Source organism: Triturus cristatus, chromosome 1_2, assembly GCF_964204655.1.
Source record: "Triturus cristatus chromosome 1_2, aTriCri1.1, whole genome shotgun sequence".
In the NCBI taxonomy this organism is placed as follows: Eukaryota; Metazoa; Chordata; class Amphibia; order Caudata; family Salamandridae; genus Triturus; species Triturus cristatus.
In genome coordinates, this window is record NC_140580.1 from 1,132,928,853 (window position 1) to 1,132,948,313 (window position 19,461).

Sequence of the window (19,461 nt, forward strand, 5' to 3'; positions counted from 1 at the left end):
GTAACTTATGAACTGTGAGTAACAAAATGAGCTCTGTGACTAAAGCAGTAACCCATTGAGCTATGCACATAAAATACAGTTCTGGGATCGACATGTTCTTTGCAGCAGTCATGTTAACTCTTGCGCTGCTTTAAATGAGTCAAAACTGTCACTAGACAATACTCCCATCTCTCTCCAGCAGGAAGATTAGTCACCAGATATTTCAGTATTGATAGTTACTGTTGCCTGACACCTACGGGATATACACAGAATTGCGGCCGGTGCTTTAAGCCCTAAACATTTTGCAGTCAGACAGCACTTACCACTGGTAGCTGTCGCTGCCGACGGCTGCTGCCTGATTGTGCTGGCTGGTGGGGGCTGGCCCAGGCTTGTGAGTGAGGGATGAGATAGAGGGGGGAGAGGACAGGGACTGGGTAGGTCGGCAGGACAAATAATTAAGCCAGCTGCCGTGGCCATCAGACTGTTACCAATAAGGTTGCTGATTTTAGCTGAGCCCGGGCTCAGTGGGAAACAGCAATTACAGCGTGGTCTGAACCACGCATGCCATTGCAACGAAAACTTAACAATGCATACGTCTTTACCATGCATGCCTTTACTATGCAGTTTTTACAAAGACCTGCCTTTACAACACCTCATTCCCATGAAAATGTAAGTATAAAGGTAAGTGTATTTTATGTATATATGCATGTGTATATATATTTATTCACAATCTCTGCGGGAAGCTGCCGCTCCTCTGGCACAGCAGATGCCGCGATGCATGAGGAAAGACTCACGCTGCATCCGTTTCTCCAACAAAGAATCATGCACTTATGGAGAAATGCTGTAACCAGTATTTATTGGCCACAAAACTGAAAAAGAAACTTAGATGCTTTTTGGCGCATGGTCTTTGTCAATGTCATGGAAGCTGGAGTCTTTTCACCATTTAAATACATCAATCATTGCAATTGGGCAGCAGAATTTGTTCAACAACAGAGATGACGCACTTCAAGCATTTGCTCTCAGTAACATCCTATAGGTAAAATGACGCCTATCGCATAATACAATGGTTTACCTACAACATCGAGCTGTTTCATTAAGAATATATTTAATATAGGAACAAAATACAGCGTAAGTCACAGTGTACTTGTTGTTTTCAATATAATTTATGATATACTACCTGTATCTATGCATCCTACAACCAAAATTGATTGCGTCCTTATACATTATTCCTGTAGCTGCCGTCTCGCAATAGGTAAGATGCTATTAATCTATGCACTGTGCTAAAATGTTAAATGTCTGCGTCGAGACACCTCAAAGACATTCCAGCATAAAATAACTATTGTTCCTATCATATTCTCACATACTGTAAAATGCTAATATGATTATGATGTCGACGGGAAACCAAATCATGTAACACTGTGACTGTGCATTACATCTATAGCATTGGGTCAAAAAAATGACTGGCCGAATGCTGCGTGAAATTTTGCTGCGTAGTAACTGTCTCAGTGCTCCTTCATAGGCCTTCATATTGCAACACATGAATTGCCATCATACCTACGTGTACCAATGCACAGTGTCCTTCACATGTATCCCCTCACCAAATATGTTTGAGTGACTCTAGTTGTCTTAGCTTTCAGATCCTATTTCCTCCCCCCTCATCTCTCAGGACTAACCCTGGGCGCAGTTTGCATAGAAGCGCTATGCGTAGCTATGCAAAGTGCACTTCGCACTACGCACGCTACGCGAACTGCGTAGTTCGGTAGGGAAATGCTGTTCGCACTGATTGCACAGTGCCGGATGCTTGTCCGCACTGTGCAATCATTGCAAACGCCATCTTGCACAGTGCAAGCAGTCATTTTCTGCTGCTCGAGTAGATTTGTACTCGAGCTGCAATGTTCTCAACGCGGACTCGTAGTTTCTCATCGCGAGCGGTCGTGAGCATACGCGACCACTCACAATGAGAAACCTGATCTCCCCGTGTCGAGAATCTCACCGGGAGGTTTATTTTCCACGCTGGTTATCGGCAACTTGATGTTGCTGCTCGCGAACAAGGTAAAAGTCTCGCCGGGATGTTGATTTTGCTCGCCCGCGGTCGCCAACTTGACGTTGAGGACTGCGAGCAAGCAAAAATGCCCGCTACGCGTTTTTGCACTGTGCTACGTGCAATTCGCGTAGTGCGTAGTAGCGCAAACTACGCACGCTGCGCGAGCCTAGCGTAGTACTACGCCCAGGGTTACTCAGGACCTGGTCTATGCAAATTCACGGTATATTATTGAGATGCAGAGGGGGTTAAACTGCAGTGTAGAGTTGTGGTAACACATTGGGTAAACCTTAAATTTAATTTACTGGATATTGAGAAATAGCTGATTTGAGACACCATCAATATGTCCACTCAGGGTGCAATAGCTTTGGCTTATATATGCTCTTAAATTTTAAAGCCAAGATAGATTGCCTATTCAGGGCAGCAGCTTACCATTTAAAATCAAAGGTGCCTACAATTGTAGAACTGAGTACGCAGTTTATGTGCTCACCTGCACATGTAACTTGTGTTATATAGGCAGCACTACACTAGCAGTTTACAAAAGGATATTGCAACACATGTGTGCTATCATCAATTGTGATCAAACCTACCCAGTTGCAAGACACTGCGCAACACATCACCAAAATTATCCTAATAAAATTAAGTATTTTGTGATTGATGCCAGGACTCTAAACAGGAGAGGTGGGGACCGTGCCCGAGCACTGAGGGAACTTGAGATGAGGTATATATTAAGTCTCAGTTGGAAAGCCCCGAATGGTCTCGATCATGATGAGGAATACATTCCTGCCTCTAGTTATGTATATTACGATAACTGTGTGAATGCCCACAGGGGCCAGATTTCTGTGCACATTTGTTCTTGTTTTTTTGTTTCTTTTCTTCTCTCTTCTTCTTTTCCTCTTTTTTTTTATTGCTTACATTCCCCTCACCCCTCTTTTTCTGTTTCTAACTGTCTCCCCACCACTTAATTTGGAATAATATTGCCACGGGAATGTGGGTTTGTTGGATAAATGACATTCGGGCCAATGCATGTGATCTAAGATGCACTGGCATGGGAATGTACAAAGTATGATTTGGGTCCATTTGTCAGGAATGTATAATCTTTCACCCTAGAGGTTGCGGATATTGGAATATGTCAAACTTTGACTCAGATTCAGTGATTGCCCACTTGGGCTTGATTGTAAGCTATTTAACAATGATACCAGGTTGTGGACAGCACAGCTTGATTCACACTGAGTATATTTAATTTATTAATGACATTGGCAAAAGAAACTTGTGAACGCCGTACATAGTACTGTGCAATATAAGCTGTGTATAATGGTTGTGCCGTGTGAATGAGATCGGGCAGCCAGGCCCTCTGGTTAAATTGTGCAATAAGATAGAAATTGCTATCTCAAATAAGAGTTGGTGATAACAATCAATAGGGTATACTGAACAATCATGCAAAATATGGCAATGGGCATTTATAACAGTAATATTTGTAACTCAAGCCACAGTGATAAGGATCTGTACTAATTGTAAAGAGTGATTTGGGGACAATTATGTTTTGTTTAGATGTACTTAATGTATGAGCGTCTGCAAGGAATTGGGACGTGAGTCTTGTCTCCATATCTATGATTTAGAGTACGTAAATGTGTTGTCAGTATGCGTGCATATCATGTGAACAAGACCGCTCTAGTCGGCCGGAACGTGTAATGGTGGACAAACAATAAAGTAATGTAAATTGCAGGAGGTGCCTTCTTCAATCTTTGGAGATAAGGGATTGCTGGTCGACAGTAGGTTGTTTTTGTTAGGATGTAAATTCCCTACAAAGAGCTTTTTTTACATTTGCCAATAACTTTGGCATTGTTTGACGAATACTCACAAAAGTTTCAAAACTAGTTTGCCACTCACTTCAGCTGTTGTCTTGACAGTTTGGGGGTGATCCATCAAGCGGGGGCGAAGAAAAAGGGAGGTCCCAAATCGCGTTTTCCTCATGTTAATTCTAATATGAACTTTAGACATGGCTACAGTCCGAACTGCTGAGGGGAATTACACCAAATTTGCCAGGAAGGTAGTTCTTGGTACAAAAGACGACCTTTTGAGAATTGGTGTAAATCCGTTTAGTAGTTGCGGAGTTATTGAAAGAAATTTCCAATTGTATATATAGAGACAAGGAGGATCCGCGACCCCTCCCGCTCTTATGATGCTGAGATATGATTGGCTTCTAACACTTCAAACCAGGAAGGGTTGGCAGCCATCTTGGGGCTTGCTTAAACCGAGTTCCAGAAAAAACATTTTTTAAAAAGGGGACAGGATAGAAATACTCTGACTCCCGTAGGCCTCTGGGGGTGGGGGTACCACAAGGACAGCCCAGGGCCAAATAGCATAAAAAAAAATTTTTATTCCATAGGATCCACAGATCCCGCCAAATTGTTATAAACAAACGAAGTGTGGACTCCCACTCTTTGTTAGTAATGGGCCAGGCCTTGGGGCATTTTGATAATAAGGGAGAAGGGCTTAATGATGCCCCAGGGACCACCACCTCCCTGTGGCTTATTTGTGTTAAAATGGTGGGCCTCTTGGACCCCCCCCCCCTGTGCCCCAGGTACACCACCTCCCCAGGACAAATTCTTTGGTATGGGGAGTGTTGGACCCTGACTCCGGGAACCACCACCTCCCTAGGGCCATGATCAATTTGTGGTGGGCTGCCTCAGGGGCTAACTTCTTTTGAGAAAGATGTGAGGGGTCCCCAGGGCCCCCCTCATAGGCCATTCTCAGCCCCGTGCACCGCCACCTACCCTGGAAAGGACGACCTCTTGGAGGCATAGATTGTCCTAGGGACCAGCATCCCTTAAGGGCTGTCTCCTAGTTAAAACCAATTAAAAGGCTGGACCGAGGGAGATGGGGATTCCATGGCCAAAAACTGCCCAGGGAGGGGGGCCACGCTGCCCCCTCCCTCATTCCAAAAAGGCCTGGCCTCATGGAATGGGGTCCCCAGGGCTGAAATCGGTCCAGGGAAGGGGCCATGTGCTGAAAAGTAAGCTCTTAAACAACAATTTGTACCAGGTCTGCATTACCTTTGTGATGCAAACCAGGCACAACGATTTAGTAAATCTGCCCCATAAACGTAACAGATTGATTGAGATTTCATACTAATAAGATTGTGTTGCTACCCAAAGAAACTCTTTTTAGCAACCTTTAAATAACAAAAGATTGAGGGGAAAACAATAAGTTTCTAACCCTGCCCCTTTCAATTTGCATGTAGTACTTTGATGCCAGTTTACAGCTCAATGTGATATATTAGAAGGATTGTCACTTTTGACCTCTGAGAAACCTAAGTATGTCTGTGACAAAAGCAATAACCCACTGAGCCAGCTAATGAAATGCTAATCTGTGTCAGACGTTGTGCTTTGCAGCAGGGATATTAACCCTCAGTGCTACTAGGTCATAAGTCAAAATTGTCACTAGACAAATGGCTGATCTCTCCCTCAAGTGAATTCATTACTAGAGTTATCAGTGCCACACACACATAGATCTCTGTAGGCTGATCTTATCTTGGTTCAGTAATTCATGCAAAGGTGCACCCTTGAACTTGGCGCCCGGTGCGATGTCACCAGTTGCACCACCCTAAACCAGCACTGCTGACTGGGTCAGTAGGTGGAGGTGTTACAGTCTAGCCGCGATGTCACCAGAACATGACTGTCCATTATGAGCCTGAAGGCTTTTCTAAGTGGGCCCCCTAAGTCCCCGGCACAGCGCGACTTCAAGACTGTGGCCAGAAGTAGGTTGCAGTCCGCCCATCAGCCATAGGAGAAGTACCTATTCATTCCCCCCTTTCTGTTACTCTGACCACCGATGAGTGGCACTTGGCATGGCTGCAGCCACCGGCTCAGTAGGAAGCCTTACACAGAGGGGTGTCCAGAGTGAGCGCCTGCGACTGGCTGTAAAAAACAGACGCGATGCACTCCAGCAACTAGCACCAGGGCCACGTAGCTGAGATCAGCTAACACTGTATGTCCGCTGACAATAAGGGTAGCATGCATGACAAACAATGTGATATTGTTTGAAGACCAAACTGAAGAAACAGAAACAAGTTGATAACAATGGGAACCATCAGACAGGTCAAGAAATCCAAGACATAAACATCACCAAGCGTCCCGGGCACTACGCACACCCAGTGGCGTAACGAAACGTGAGAGGGCCCCCCCATGCTCCAGACCCAGTCTGGAGCTCTCAGGCCAGAGGCCCGCTCTCTGTGCACAGTGCCGGAGGGAGCCTTCTGGAGCTCTGGGGCTCTCCGCAACGTGGGGGCGGCCAGGGCTATTGTTACACCACTGCGTACATCAAGGCAGATGAACAGTGCATTGCGTATATCCTGGTGATAACGGCAGGGCAGGGGTAGCAGCCTCAGTACACCAGCTCTCTGCAGCACATCCACCCATGTGTCATTGATAGGCTTTCCGCCATTTGGCGAAGTGCCTGACTCTGATATGGCAGCACCTCCTTAGAAGACCTGTCTGGGCCAACATCACAACTACTTCAAGACAACCCAGGAGACGCACTGCACGGTAAGGAAGTCACAGCTTCTACATTCTGCAGGTGAGGAGCAATAGAAAGAAAGATAGAAATCCGTGCATTTATCGACCGTCAAAGATTACGACTATGATGCAGCTGTGATACCCCTCAATGCTCATGTTGACTCTCAAATAAACCCAGACTACAATTAATTCTAGCTGTGGCAGGCAAGACAGCGCGAGGGCGAAAACATAAGACTGTTTCTATGCCCATACCTGCCAACTCACCATTGTGACCATGTGACACACAATATCAGCTCCCATCACACGGTCTCCTGGTGAGCAGCCGATATCACACTGTGACAGGGAAAACACGCTGAAAACACTGTAAATAGTGGTTTTCCGGCTCGTTTTCCGAGGCTTTGAACTGCCGACATCCATTTAGTTTTGTTAAAACACCCCAGGACATCTGCACAAGCCTAAGCAAGGTTTTTTGTGTTTTTGGGAGGAGGAGGCTTGGGGGCGTGGTGGAGTGGGGTTCAAAAGTGCCCCATAGGTTCTTCTTTGTATCAACTGGACAATATTTAAAAACAAGACAATTCAGAACAGTGATGTCAATTACAATTGGGGAGGGGGAAAAAAGGAGAGGGAGACCACAGCGCAATGGTAGGGTAGGTGAAAATAAACTATAATTTCAAAAGTAGTTAAGAAGCACGACAGTACATAAATACATAATGACCATAACACACAGGGTAAGCACTGGGCATGTAAGTGAGAGTCTACCCAGCCTAGAACTTAGGCGCTGTTGTGGTCAATCTATTTACCCGAATACCTTGTAACAAAACACTATATATAACATGCAATTTTGACCACTTTAACTTTATTGTATTTGTTCGCCGTTCACACTGTACTTCACACCCCTGTGTCACTGCGCCGCCCTACTCTCTCACACGCCCAGTGCTTACCCTGTGTGTTATGGTCATTATGTATTTATGTACTGTAGTGCTTCTTAACTACTTGCACGCCTGGGGGCATATCAACAAGGGCTTTATCTCTGCTTTTTTGGCTTTAAAAGCCAAAAAAGCAGAGATAAAACTAGCGCCCTATCAACAACAGGGAGCTAACACGCAAATTTGCATGTAAGCACCCTTTTACTCTACGCTTCCCCTTGCATCTCTAATGAGATGCAAAGGGGGCGTTCCAGAGTAAAATAATAGGAGAAATGTCGCTAAGCGACATTTCTCCTATTATCAAGAATGTCGCTAACCCTGTTAGAGACAAAAAAAGCAGCGCTAACCACGGTTAACGCTGCTTTTTTACGTCTGGTATTTTTCTGATTTAGCCATGATATCCTATGGAAGGAGGATATCATGGCTAAGTTTGCCTGTCCCTATCAACAAGGTAACGTGAGATTATCGCTGGGTTTCCAGCGATAATCTCACGTTAGCCTGTTAGCCTGAGGATTTTTATCGCTATTGAGATAAGCGTTGCTAATAGCACGCTATCTCAGCGATAAAAATTCACGCTAGCCGGCGATAATTATCCTAGCGCTAAGTGCGCTGAGCGATAATTATCGCCGGTTGTTGTTGATATGCCCCCTGGTGTCTACTACTGTACAAGTGTCTGTTTCATGAGTGCAGCCTAGTACTCCATGTGCATGCACACATATGTGCTGTGCGCCTGGCCACATGCAACTGAAGTTATTAGCTTAACCCACAACAACAGTGTGCACTTGTGCAGTCCCAGAAAGATATTTCCAATTACGTTTGTACGCATCACTCGAAAACAAGGTTTGCAGTTTTTACGATTTGGAATTGTGTTACGGCTCTTTTGCCTCACTCACTCATTTGTGTGACTTCACTGGGGCAGCGGGTGAACATGAAGCTGTTGCTGGGGCTGCGAGCCAAAAAGGTTTCCCGAATAGCGTATCGTCTCTGAGATGGCTGGAAGCATTGAATAAACGCACCCTCCTTCACATGTGCTACGCCACCCCCACTCTGGTCCTTACACGGGTTATTCGTTATCTTTCCCACGAGGCATTTTACTCGAGGCTTCAAAGGCGCTACGGATGGGCGGCTTCGGTGGAGGTCGTTCGTCACCAGTTACTAATACCCACTTACCTTCATCGTCCCAGGTGCACAGACACACAGGCGCCGTACACACACCCTTCCTGAACTCCTGGGTCACAACTTTGTGACTCCAGCGCTACGGAATGCTCGGACAGCCTTCATCAGCAACATTTGTTTTCATTCTTTTTTGTAAACACAATTTCATTTCGCTTTTATTTCGTACAAATATGTCGTTTGTCATCCTCCAACCCGAAGGAGCAAGCTGGTTTGTTGCAGCCAGGGTGGGGGCGCTGCATGTTTATGGGCAACAGTACTCACATCCATAGTGTAGGAACAAGAGTCTGCCTGGAAAGCAACAGCTACATAACGATAATAATACAGAAAAACACAACAAAAACAATACTGTCACTACTGCTGCCCCTGCTACTAATGTGAGTAATAACGATAACGATCAGTGAAAACAAAGTTACTAAGAATAAAATTATTAATCATTTTCTTGTATCGGTTTTGTTGCATCTGCGTTTCAGACCCGCGCTGGTTGGTGCCTGCAGCTCGGTGGAACTCTTATTTTTTTAAATTGAAATCACAAAACTATATATCTGAGACAAGCAAGTAAAGAGTCCAAGTCTCAGTCGGCGAATGCACTGCTGCACATTTTTTAAATGACTGGTTTTTATTCCCACACACCACAGAAGGCTGCGCCTAAAACCGCATTACCTAAAATACACTTGAGTTCTTTAACACTTTAACTGTGATATATACCATTCTTTAAAAAAATAAAAGCCGGTATTTTACTAAGTAAACTAACTTTGCATGGACATTTAAATAAAAAGTGCTGGTCCCGCAGGGAGCGCTGGCTGCAAGACATGGTCATGTGACTGCGCACCCCTGCCCTCTCCTTCAGGAGATGTGAGGCACAGGGCTCTGACACAAAGCTCCTGCCAGCATCCCGAACAAAGTGCCAGCCCCGTGGGGAGCTCTGGCTGCAAGACACGGGCATGTGACTGCGCACCCCTGCCCTCTCCTTCAGGAGATGCGAGGCACAGGGCTCTGACACAAAGCTCCTGCCAGCATCCCGAACAAAGTGCCGGCCCCGTGGGGAGCGCTGGCTGCAAGACGTGGTCATGTGACTGAGCGCCCCTGCCCTCTCCTTCAGGACATGCGAGGCACAGGGCTATCGGAGATAGCCATTGTTCTGACGCTGCTTTTTTAACCAGCACATTGGTTTAAGACCACTGTCCGCCTGTCAAGCTGTTCAACTTGCGACTGACAAAACATAGTGCCTTCCGACTAATGAAGGAGACAGTATAACGCCGCAAGTAAACGATCCAGTCCTGATGGGCGGTCCCAAAAGGAGACAGGGCGGTAACAAGGAGGGACTAAGAAGCCTCATTATCAATTGGAAGCCAGCATTTACCATTGACGATGGCGCCAGCAATTAAAAATATGGGCGGGGCTTCCACACCACTTCTAAAAAATACCCTAATACAGCATGCCTCGCAAAGCGTGCAGCGCTTTGCGCTGAAACACTAGGTGAGACCTAAAAATGGCACATCATGCTACCGTACTTACTGCACCTATGTAAGGAGTATCCAGACACTGAAATAGGTCATACTTATTGCATTTGTAAATGCTTGGTTTTATATTTCTAGCTTGTCACATCCTGTGTGTGCGACTTGTCAAACGTAACTGCTCTATGATATGTCTAGCTCCCTAAGCTTGTCCTGGCTGATTCACAAGCACCGTGGATTCTGGGACTTGTGGTTCTCCAGTTGAAGGAGCATTATTTGATACAGTTCCATGCGCCGCTCATACTTTTGGGAAGTCTGGCTGCGAAACCATCTGCTTCTTCCGTTTGGTAGTTTGGGAGCCGCGGGGGTGGGGGGAAATTCCTTTCTTTATACAAACATATTTCATTATTTACTTGAAGGACAGACCTATGCCTTTCGTCTTTCATAACTACTGAACCATAATTATTGAAACATGGCGAATCTAATATATGCCTCTAACTTGTTCCAAAATGCACTGACGGTAAAGAATCACAGATTATTAAATTTACAGTTTAATTTATTTGTGCCTGTACTTTTTGACAGGAAGCAGCGAGAGCTCGGAATTCAGTGAGGAAATGACGTCAGCGATGGAAAGGTAAGTTAGAGAAGGAATGTGCAACATTTTTTTAGAAGATAAGGATGTTTTATTAAACAGTTGCTTAAGCAGCAATTCAGAAATATTAAACTTGTACACAAAGCTCAAAATATAGTTGTTTCTTTATAAAAAAAAATCACGAATTTAGGGCATGAAGAGGATGCACTGTTCTTAAGGGCAATTATTTTTTACATTTGAAATTGTGCTTATTCTCCGCGGCTCCAGAGCTTTTTAAAATCTGCATTTGATGCCACATAGACAGGACATCCTCCAACTGGCTGTTTTGAAACAATAGAAGTATTTTCCATATTTAGAAGCACTTTTTTTACATACGAATGTCATTAAACAGAAGCTGCTTCGGCAACAACTTGGTGATTGGGCAAGAATGTGTTTAAGGCAGGGATGACTAACTTAGATCCAGGAGACACGGATCCCTGCCAGACTTTCAGGACATCCACATATGAAAATGTGTCCTGCAGTTAATCTAAATGGAACTCACGCTACACAGTCACACCCTCATTTAAAGTTTAAGAAAATGTACTTTTTACGGGGAAAATATGAGTAAAAAGTGCTTATGAGCCTCATATTTTATTCCTCATATTTTTAACCTTGACCACGCTGGTGGTCACGGACGGACTGGGAAACGAGACCGGCCCGGCAAACTGCTCAGCTGGCCCCCCTGGTGGGTAGGGCGGCATGCGGGTGAGCTGTTTGCTATGGCTGGTTTTGGACGATTTTGTTACAGGAGGCTGATATTGATGGCCCCCGGCACGAAAATGGCCCACCAGGGGCCCAAAACCAGCCCCCACTCTGGCAGCCCACTGGGGAAACGCCCGGTGCCCGCTACGGCCAGTCCGGCCATGCTGGTGGTTAAAGGTCAATGAAGACCGCACTGGCGGTTGAAAGGCTGTAAAGACCATGCTGGCGGTTGAAGAGCGGTGAAGACCGTGCTGGTGGTTAAAGGGGATGAAGTACAATGAATAATTGAAGTTAGTGCACACCTAATCTAAACGCTGAAAAAGGCACTCCAAAAAGGACACTCGTATACGTGCCAGCCAGCTAGAGGATGCCTGCCTCTCTGTAAACACAATATGCAAGTGAATGTTCACTTGAATGCTGGATGCACAGCGTATGAAATACATGAACTCACATAATCCTGATAGATCACACAAATTAAACAATGATTTATCAAAATCAAATTTAAACGCATGTAAACTGTGAGTTATACAATCATATATTTAGCCTTTATTTGGCTCAATATGCACATGTTATCAAGCAACATCGACCGTAGTCATCATGTACAAAAAAAAAAAAAAAGAATAAACATAGGAACATGATGGTTGTATTCAAATCAACTTGAATGTCAAAACTTCTTAGGAAAATATGCCCAATGCATTTTGGGATTTAAAGCATGCCTTCTTCAGGGGCCACTGTAAAAATAGAAACAAGCCGTAAGAATTGGTGTAAACAAAACTAGGAGACAAACGTACAGAGGTTCATGGTGGTCTGTTGCTCTGGTTATTAACAGGGTGTTCAGATTTCCATGAGACCGATTCATTTGTTGTTTGAGTGAAGGACGGCAGTATCCAGACCATACTCAATACAGAGACGTAGAAAGGTAAATTGGCTCCTTTGACTAGCGATTCAGACATTTATATCCGTATTTCACTGCAACTTATTTGCGCATTTCATTGATTTGCAGTTAACATTGTGACATTGTTCACAACACTGCTAGAGAGGAACCGGACAGTTAACTTCTTGTAAGTCTTGCCCCAATTCTTCTTGCACCTAGTTGAGTGACTTATTAAATTCTTGGGATAGTTTCAGATCTTTAATGGGGATTCCCCAAGAGTCTTTCATCTCTTTGATTCTTCTGTTCACTATACTCTATGGTGGCACATTACCGGTTTTTCTGTTTCCAGGCATCTATTGGGTTTATCATTTTCCACACCAGTGCACATTTTTCCTGTTGCCATGCGTGAGCACATTAGGAGGATCATTCATTTTCACTTGCCTCTTCTGTAAGTTCTTCTCCTAGTTTTGTTTACACCAATTCATATGGCTTGTTTGTATTTTTACAGTGGCCCCTGAAGAAGGGATGCTTTAAATCCCAAAATGCATTGGGCATATTCTCCTAAGACGTTTTGACATTCAAGTTGACTTGAATACAACCATCATGTTCCTATGTTTATTCTCTGTTTTTTAAATTTTTGTACATGATGACTACGGTCGATTTTTCTTGATAACGTGCATAATGAGCCAAATAAAGGCTAAATATATGATTGTATAACTCACAGTTTACATGCGTTTAAATTTGATTTTGATAAATCATTGTTTAATTTGTGTGATCTATCAGGATTATGTGAATTAGTGTATTTCATATGCTGTGCATCCAGCATTCAAGTGAACATTCACTTGCATATTGTGTTTATAAAGGGGATGAAGCCCACGCTAGGTTGATGGACAGAGCGGACCATGCTGGTGGTTGAAGGGCAGTGAAGACCACGCTGGTGGTTAAAGGATGGTGAAGACCACGCTAGTCGTTGAAGGGTGGTGCAGACCACAATGGTAGTTAAAGGGGTTGAATACCATGTTGATGGTTGAAAGGCGGTGAAGAGCAGGCTGATGGTTGAAGGGCAATGAAGACCACACCGGTGGTTAAAGGGCAGTGAAGACCATGCTGGTGGTTGAAGGGCGGTGAAGACCACGCTGGTGGTTGAAGGGTGGTGGAGACCACACTGGTGATTGAAGGGCAGTGAAGACCGCACTGGTGATTGAAGGGCGGAGAAGACCACGCTGGTGGTTGAAGGGTAGTGAAGACCACACTGGTGGTTAAAGGGCAGTGAAGACCACACTGGTGGTTAAAGGGCAGTGAAGACCACGCTGGTGGTTGACGGGTGGTGAAGACCACGCTGGTGGTTAAAGGGTGGTGAAGACCACGCTAGTGGTTGAAGGGTGGTGAAGACCACGCTGGTGGTTAAAGGGGTTTAATACCGTGTTGATGGTTGAAGGGCGGTGAAGAGCACACTGATGGTTGAAGGGCAATGAAGACAACACTGGTGGTTAAAGGGCGGTGAAGACCATGCTGGTGGCTATAAGGGCTGAATACCATGTTGGTGGTTGAAGGGCGGTGAAGACCACACTTTTGGTTGAAGGGTGGTGAAGACCACGCTAGTGGTTGAAGGGTGGTGAAGTCCACGCTGGTGGTTAAAGGGGTTTAATACCGTGTTGATGGTTGAAGGGCGGTGAAGACCACACTTGTGGTTAAAGGGCAGTGAAGACCACGCTGGTGGTTGAAGGGCAGTGAAGAACACGCAGGTGGGTGAAGGGCGGTGAAGACCACGCTGGTGGTTAAAGGGCAGTGAACACCATGCTGGTAGTTAAAGTGGGTGAATACCGTGCTGGTGTTTGAAGGGCAGTGAAGACCGCACTGGTGATTGAAGGTCAGTGAAGACCACGATGTTGGTTGAAGGCCAGTGAAGCCCACTATGATAGTTGAAAGGGGTGAAGACCACGCTGGTGGTTGAAGGGCGTTGAAGACCACGCTAGTGGTTGAAGGGTGGTGAAGACCAAGGTGGTGGTTAAATGGGTTAAATACTGTGTTGATGGTTGAAGGGCGGTGAAGAGCACGCTGATGGTTGAAGGGCAATGAAGTCCACGCTGGTGGTTAAAGGGCGGTGAAGAACACATTGGTGGTTGAAGGGCAGTGAAGACCACACTGGTGGTTAAAGGGCGGTGAAGACCACGTTAGTGGTTAAAGGGTGGTGAAGACCATGATGGTGGTTAAAGGGGTTGAATACTGTGTTGGTGGTTGAAGGGAGTTGAAGACCACGCTGGTGGTTGAAGGGCAGTGAAGACAACACATGGTGGTTGAAGGGCAGTGAAGACCATGCTGGTGATTGAGTTGGTGAATATCGTGCTGGTGGTTGAACGGAGGTGAAGCGCACACTCATGGTTGAAGGGCAGTAAAGACCGCGCTGGTGGTTGAAGGGTGGTGGAGTCAGTCCTGAAATGCAATCACAGTGCGCACAAGAAGTGAGAATCTGCAGCAAAACAACCAGTGCTTAATTTGAGCCTGTGGTTGTCAGATGGGAACTAGCAGATATTTTTCATCATTAGACTTTGACCCAGAGCAATAGAGAGAAAGAAAGGAAAGAGGGCTATAAGGAGGTGAGAAAGAAGAAAAACAGTGACAAAGGCAGAAAGCAGGAACGAAAAAGATCCTGCAATTGTGAGATAAAAGTGCAGAGGATGACAAAACTGAAAGGCTGGCAGCCAACTCGAGACCGATTCCATTTACCAATGCTTTCTTCATGCTATTTCAATTCACATCAATGTTCTTTACTGTTGCATATGGCTACTGACAGGTGCAGCAATAGATGTCTGCATTGCTTACCAGATAGATATTTAAAAGAACAGACAGCATGTGAAACCGTTTGGAAGTAGAAGATGATGCATGTGGTAAACGTTTACAGACGGAGGGACATACGTACAACAAAATGTCAGAGCGCGGAGCTGCGCCAAATTTGGCAGCACCTCGCTCTGACATTTTTAAAATGCAGGGATGCGCCGTATTTACCATAATATAGCGCACCCCTGCATTTTCCCTAGAATTGGCGCTTAAATTATCTGCTAAATCATAATGGATATTTGTTACTTCTATGTGTGCTGCATTTTTCAGCACACATAGAAGTAGCAAATCATCACTGTTTAATAGAAAAAGCAAAAATGAGGAGAAATAAAAGCATTTGTCCTTGTGTGCAAGGCTCTTGCATGGCATTTGGCCTGCTCTTGCATGGCATTTGGCCTGCTCTTGCATGGCATTTGGCCTGCTCTTGCATGGCATTTGGCCTGCTCTTGCATGGCATTTGGCCTGCTCTTGCATGGCATTTGGCCTGCTCTTGCATGGCATTTGGCCTGCTCTTGCATGGCATTTGTTTTTGCCACTGCCACAGATTTGCGCCTCCTTGTAAATCTGGGGCAGCATAAAAATTCAATGGGTGTTGCGGGCGAACGCGCACATAAACACCCATGGCACACCCCTTTCACCCCTTTACAAAGCGGCGTTAAGCCACAAAAATGGCTTAATGCAACTTTGGAAATATGTTGCAGGGCATACCGCCACCAGAGCATCAAAAAAAGTGACGCTCCAGTGGTGCTAGATGCTTGTACATATGCCCCCGAGTATAAATGTATGGTGTTTCCAACCCCATGAAAACCGCATCATCGGGATTTATGCAGTTTTCTATAAAGTTTCACTCACATTATTGTTAAAGTAGAATTAAAAACATCACAAAAGCAGATAATATTTCATCATAGAGCGTTAATGGGGGCTATAACACTTGTTGATGGCCCTCTTCCTGAGATATGGTGCCAAGCTGAGTTCAAAGCCCTTTAAAATAAAGAAGTCCTTTACCAACTGTTATAACCAGAAGTAGAAGGTCTAACGTGCTTTTAGAGCATTCTGTCCATTAAGGGTATTATGATATACAGGGATAAACAGAAAGATAGCATTGGACGCGTGGGGCAGAAGGCCCATATAAGTAAATATTGCCCCTGAGCCGCTTCTGAGAAGCACCGAACATTTCATTGTTCTAATCTGGGTGTAATTGGGGGAACAAGGGTCTAACTTTAAATGAGGGTGTCAGTGGTTATCCTAAAAATCTGATACAGATCTGTCCATCCTGCACCTATGTTGGAGACCCCTGGTTTAGAGCCAAGCAGCAGCTTCACCAAGCAGGGCTGATACTAGGGCATTACGTGATCAAGGCAAGCCTTGGTGCCAACATCAAGGGAAGTGGAGTGCTCACATGCTGGTGCGGCGCTGGGGCTGGAAGAGGGTTGTAGGCAGCCAAACATTATTCTGTCAAGGTGGCAAATATCACAATTTAGACCAAAGCCTGGTCATGTATGGACCAGGGCTGGTGGCAAAGCGTGGCCATCAAAGGCTGAAAGAAACACCAGCAGAGGACTTTACTATTGTTACACATCCAATGCTTCTTAAAATGCCAATAATACATGTAGTGCTTTATTGTACAACTTGAAGAATATGACTGACCTAAGTGGTGGTCTTTCCCTGGCAGAACATGGCCTGGGAATTAAGTGGCTCTGATAGGTTTGTGAACTGCTCTTTACAGTGACCCTTGCTTCTACCTTTAGTCTATTCCACTGCATCCAAAGTTATTCCAGGTACAGGAACAACAGCCCTTCTCCTTATGTTAAACTTTTACTTGGTAATCAAGTAGAATGGGAGTTAAATAGGAGAGGAACCTGGCATATCACTCCAAAATAAGCATTTAGGAATAACACACACAAAAACTTCACTACAGACCTTCTCAGGGAAAGATATTTTTGCTTATTCGAGAAGATCGACAACATTAATTGTCTAAAAAAAAGATTTGTTTTGCAAATGCAAAAATAAAAAAATAATAAATTGCCATTTTCCAGTACATTCAAATTCACAAGATTGAATAGATAATAATCTTTTGAGATCAATACAAAGAATGACATGGATATATTCAAAGAGCCTTCTGTATATGTAATTAAACATTTAACAGGAAAGCATTCATTTTTATCACAGGATAACTTCAAATGCATTAAAACAGATTTAGAAATTGGCAAAGCCAGCGTTATAACCATTCTCTAAACAAATGACTTCAATTATACCCCTCACATGTAAAGGCTATGACTTGATCGATACCGAACCTGGGGGGAAAATCCTGCAATAAATACATCGATTGTTCGATTTCTGTCATTGAGCATGTATGCCGTTTCGAACATAACAGCGTTTCCTGAAGTAGTCTTCCAGACAAAACCAGGTCTCTTTTATTTGATTTCCATTTAATTGAAGTGTGTCTGAAACTTTATTATGTTGATGTGGTAGATATGATTTCTACTGAGTACCACCTGGTGATCTAATAGAATCTTGAATCATAACTGTAACTATCCTGGCAGGTTCAAGACAGCAATGGTTTGACAAGAGTTTGTATGCTAGCTTTCCAGTGAATATCTTCACCTTTAACTACTGATTTCACTCAATGGTTCACTTTTCACTGCTACAGACACTCACCCACTCAAAGATATCATTAAGCTGCCAGATAAAGAGCACCAATTTTGGAGGCAGATCTTTTAGAACAAAGTACAGCATCAGACACCATAATTGTTCACAAGAGTAATGCCATCGTACCACAAAACATGTTCATGTCATTCCATGGCCACCTCTTCCAATTCGAATGGGAAGTAACATAGAATCATTGCTTCACTCCCATCCCCTTCTCTACAGTCATGGTACTTACCTAGATTTGGGGGTGGGTGGTCCACTAACTTTCAATTAACCCTGCGGTACACACTAATTTTAGAACTTCAACTGGAAAGATGAAGGAAGTGTGTATAGTTGACCTGATTACTAGGTGAAATTAGATATAGGTGAAATTTAAATTATGCCAGCATAATTGTGGAACTTTCTTGCAATTACGCCGTTACACCATGTCGCATTATTACGCACCACTCATTGTAAACCTTTCCAATGAATGTCCAATTTGCGGTAGAAATGTATCACAAACGAACAGGAACAACAGCATGAGAGGCTGCTCTTCGCAGTGCTTTGTTTAAATGCTTCTAGCATCAAAAATTGATGAATGCATTTTGCACAAAAATATTCACAAAATGATGGATTTGTATTTTGCATATATTATTCATAATTTTGCTGTAACCACACTGGAACCAAGTTATAATTGGTTTATTAGTCCTAACTAGGGCAAAACTGGTACTGGGAATCTTGGGTTCAGGTTCAGGGAGGACCTGGTCAGGCTGTTAGGGCGTTATGCTAAAGTAAGCATATGGACAGTTTTATTGAAGACAAAGGGCCAGATGTAGGTAAATTCAATTTAGCGAGTCCTTAATAGCGATTTTTACCGAATCGCTATTAAGGACTCGCTAAATTGAATGTAGGTAGGAATCGCTAAAATATAAGCGTTTCCTTAAAATTCCTTAATAACTAATCGCAAATTGAGATTTGTTAATAAGGAATACCTACCCATTCATTCCTATGGGCTAGGAGGCCCACAGGAATGAATGGGAAGATATTCACTATTTGTGATTCGGTATTAAGGAATCGCAAATAGCGGGAGCTATTTCAAGGGTGCCAGGGTGTCAAAAAGATACCCTGTTGCACCCCTGAAATGTGCATGTGTGCACATGTGGCGCACATACAAGCCCTAAGGGCATGAATGTGTGCCACATGGCACTTGAAAAAAAGCAAAAAAGTGCTTTTTTACAGGAAATCGCTAATTACCACCAACTTGAAGTTGGCGGTAATTAGCGATTCCTTAAGCCTAGAGTGCACTTTCTTTTGTGCTACCTACATTGCATTTAAGGAATCGCAATTTGTGATTCCTTAAAAGCAAGAGCAAAATAAGGAATCTCAAATTTTGCGATTCCTTATTTTGCCAGTAGGTTTAAACTCACCTACATTACTCTCAGCCAAATACCGATTGCAAACGCTGAAATTCTGCGAATTGCAGCGTTAGCGATCGGTATTTGGCCACCTACATCTGGCCCAGTGTCTCCAAATTGAAAGCAGCAATACCAGGAACTTTGCAGTAGAACTCTGACTAATAGTGAGACAGGAAAAGGGATCACTGAGGACCAGCCTTCAGGTCTTGGTGGTATTTTTGAGATTTTAAGGGAAAGAGTTGAACATGAAGAGGAGATGAAAATCATAAAATTCAAGATG

General features: G+C 44.1%; 1 protein-coding gene across 2 annotated transcripts in view; it reads left to right on the forward strand.

Moving 5' to 3' along the window:
* Positions 1-19,461, forward strand: part of RALGPS1 (Ral GEF with PH domain and SH3 binding motif 1) — a 1,694,135-nt gene that overhangs the window by 1,570,539 nt on the left and 104,135 nt on the right. For both annotated transcript variants that reach the window (XM_085613823.1, XM_085613822.1), the window contains exon 15: positions 10,676-10,727. In XM_085613823.1, coding sequence (XP_085469949.1) covers positions 10,676-10,727 — 52 coding nt within the window. The remainder of the gene's footprint in view (positions 1-10,675; positions 10,728-19,461) is intronic.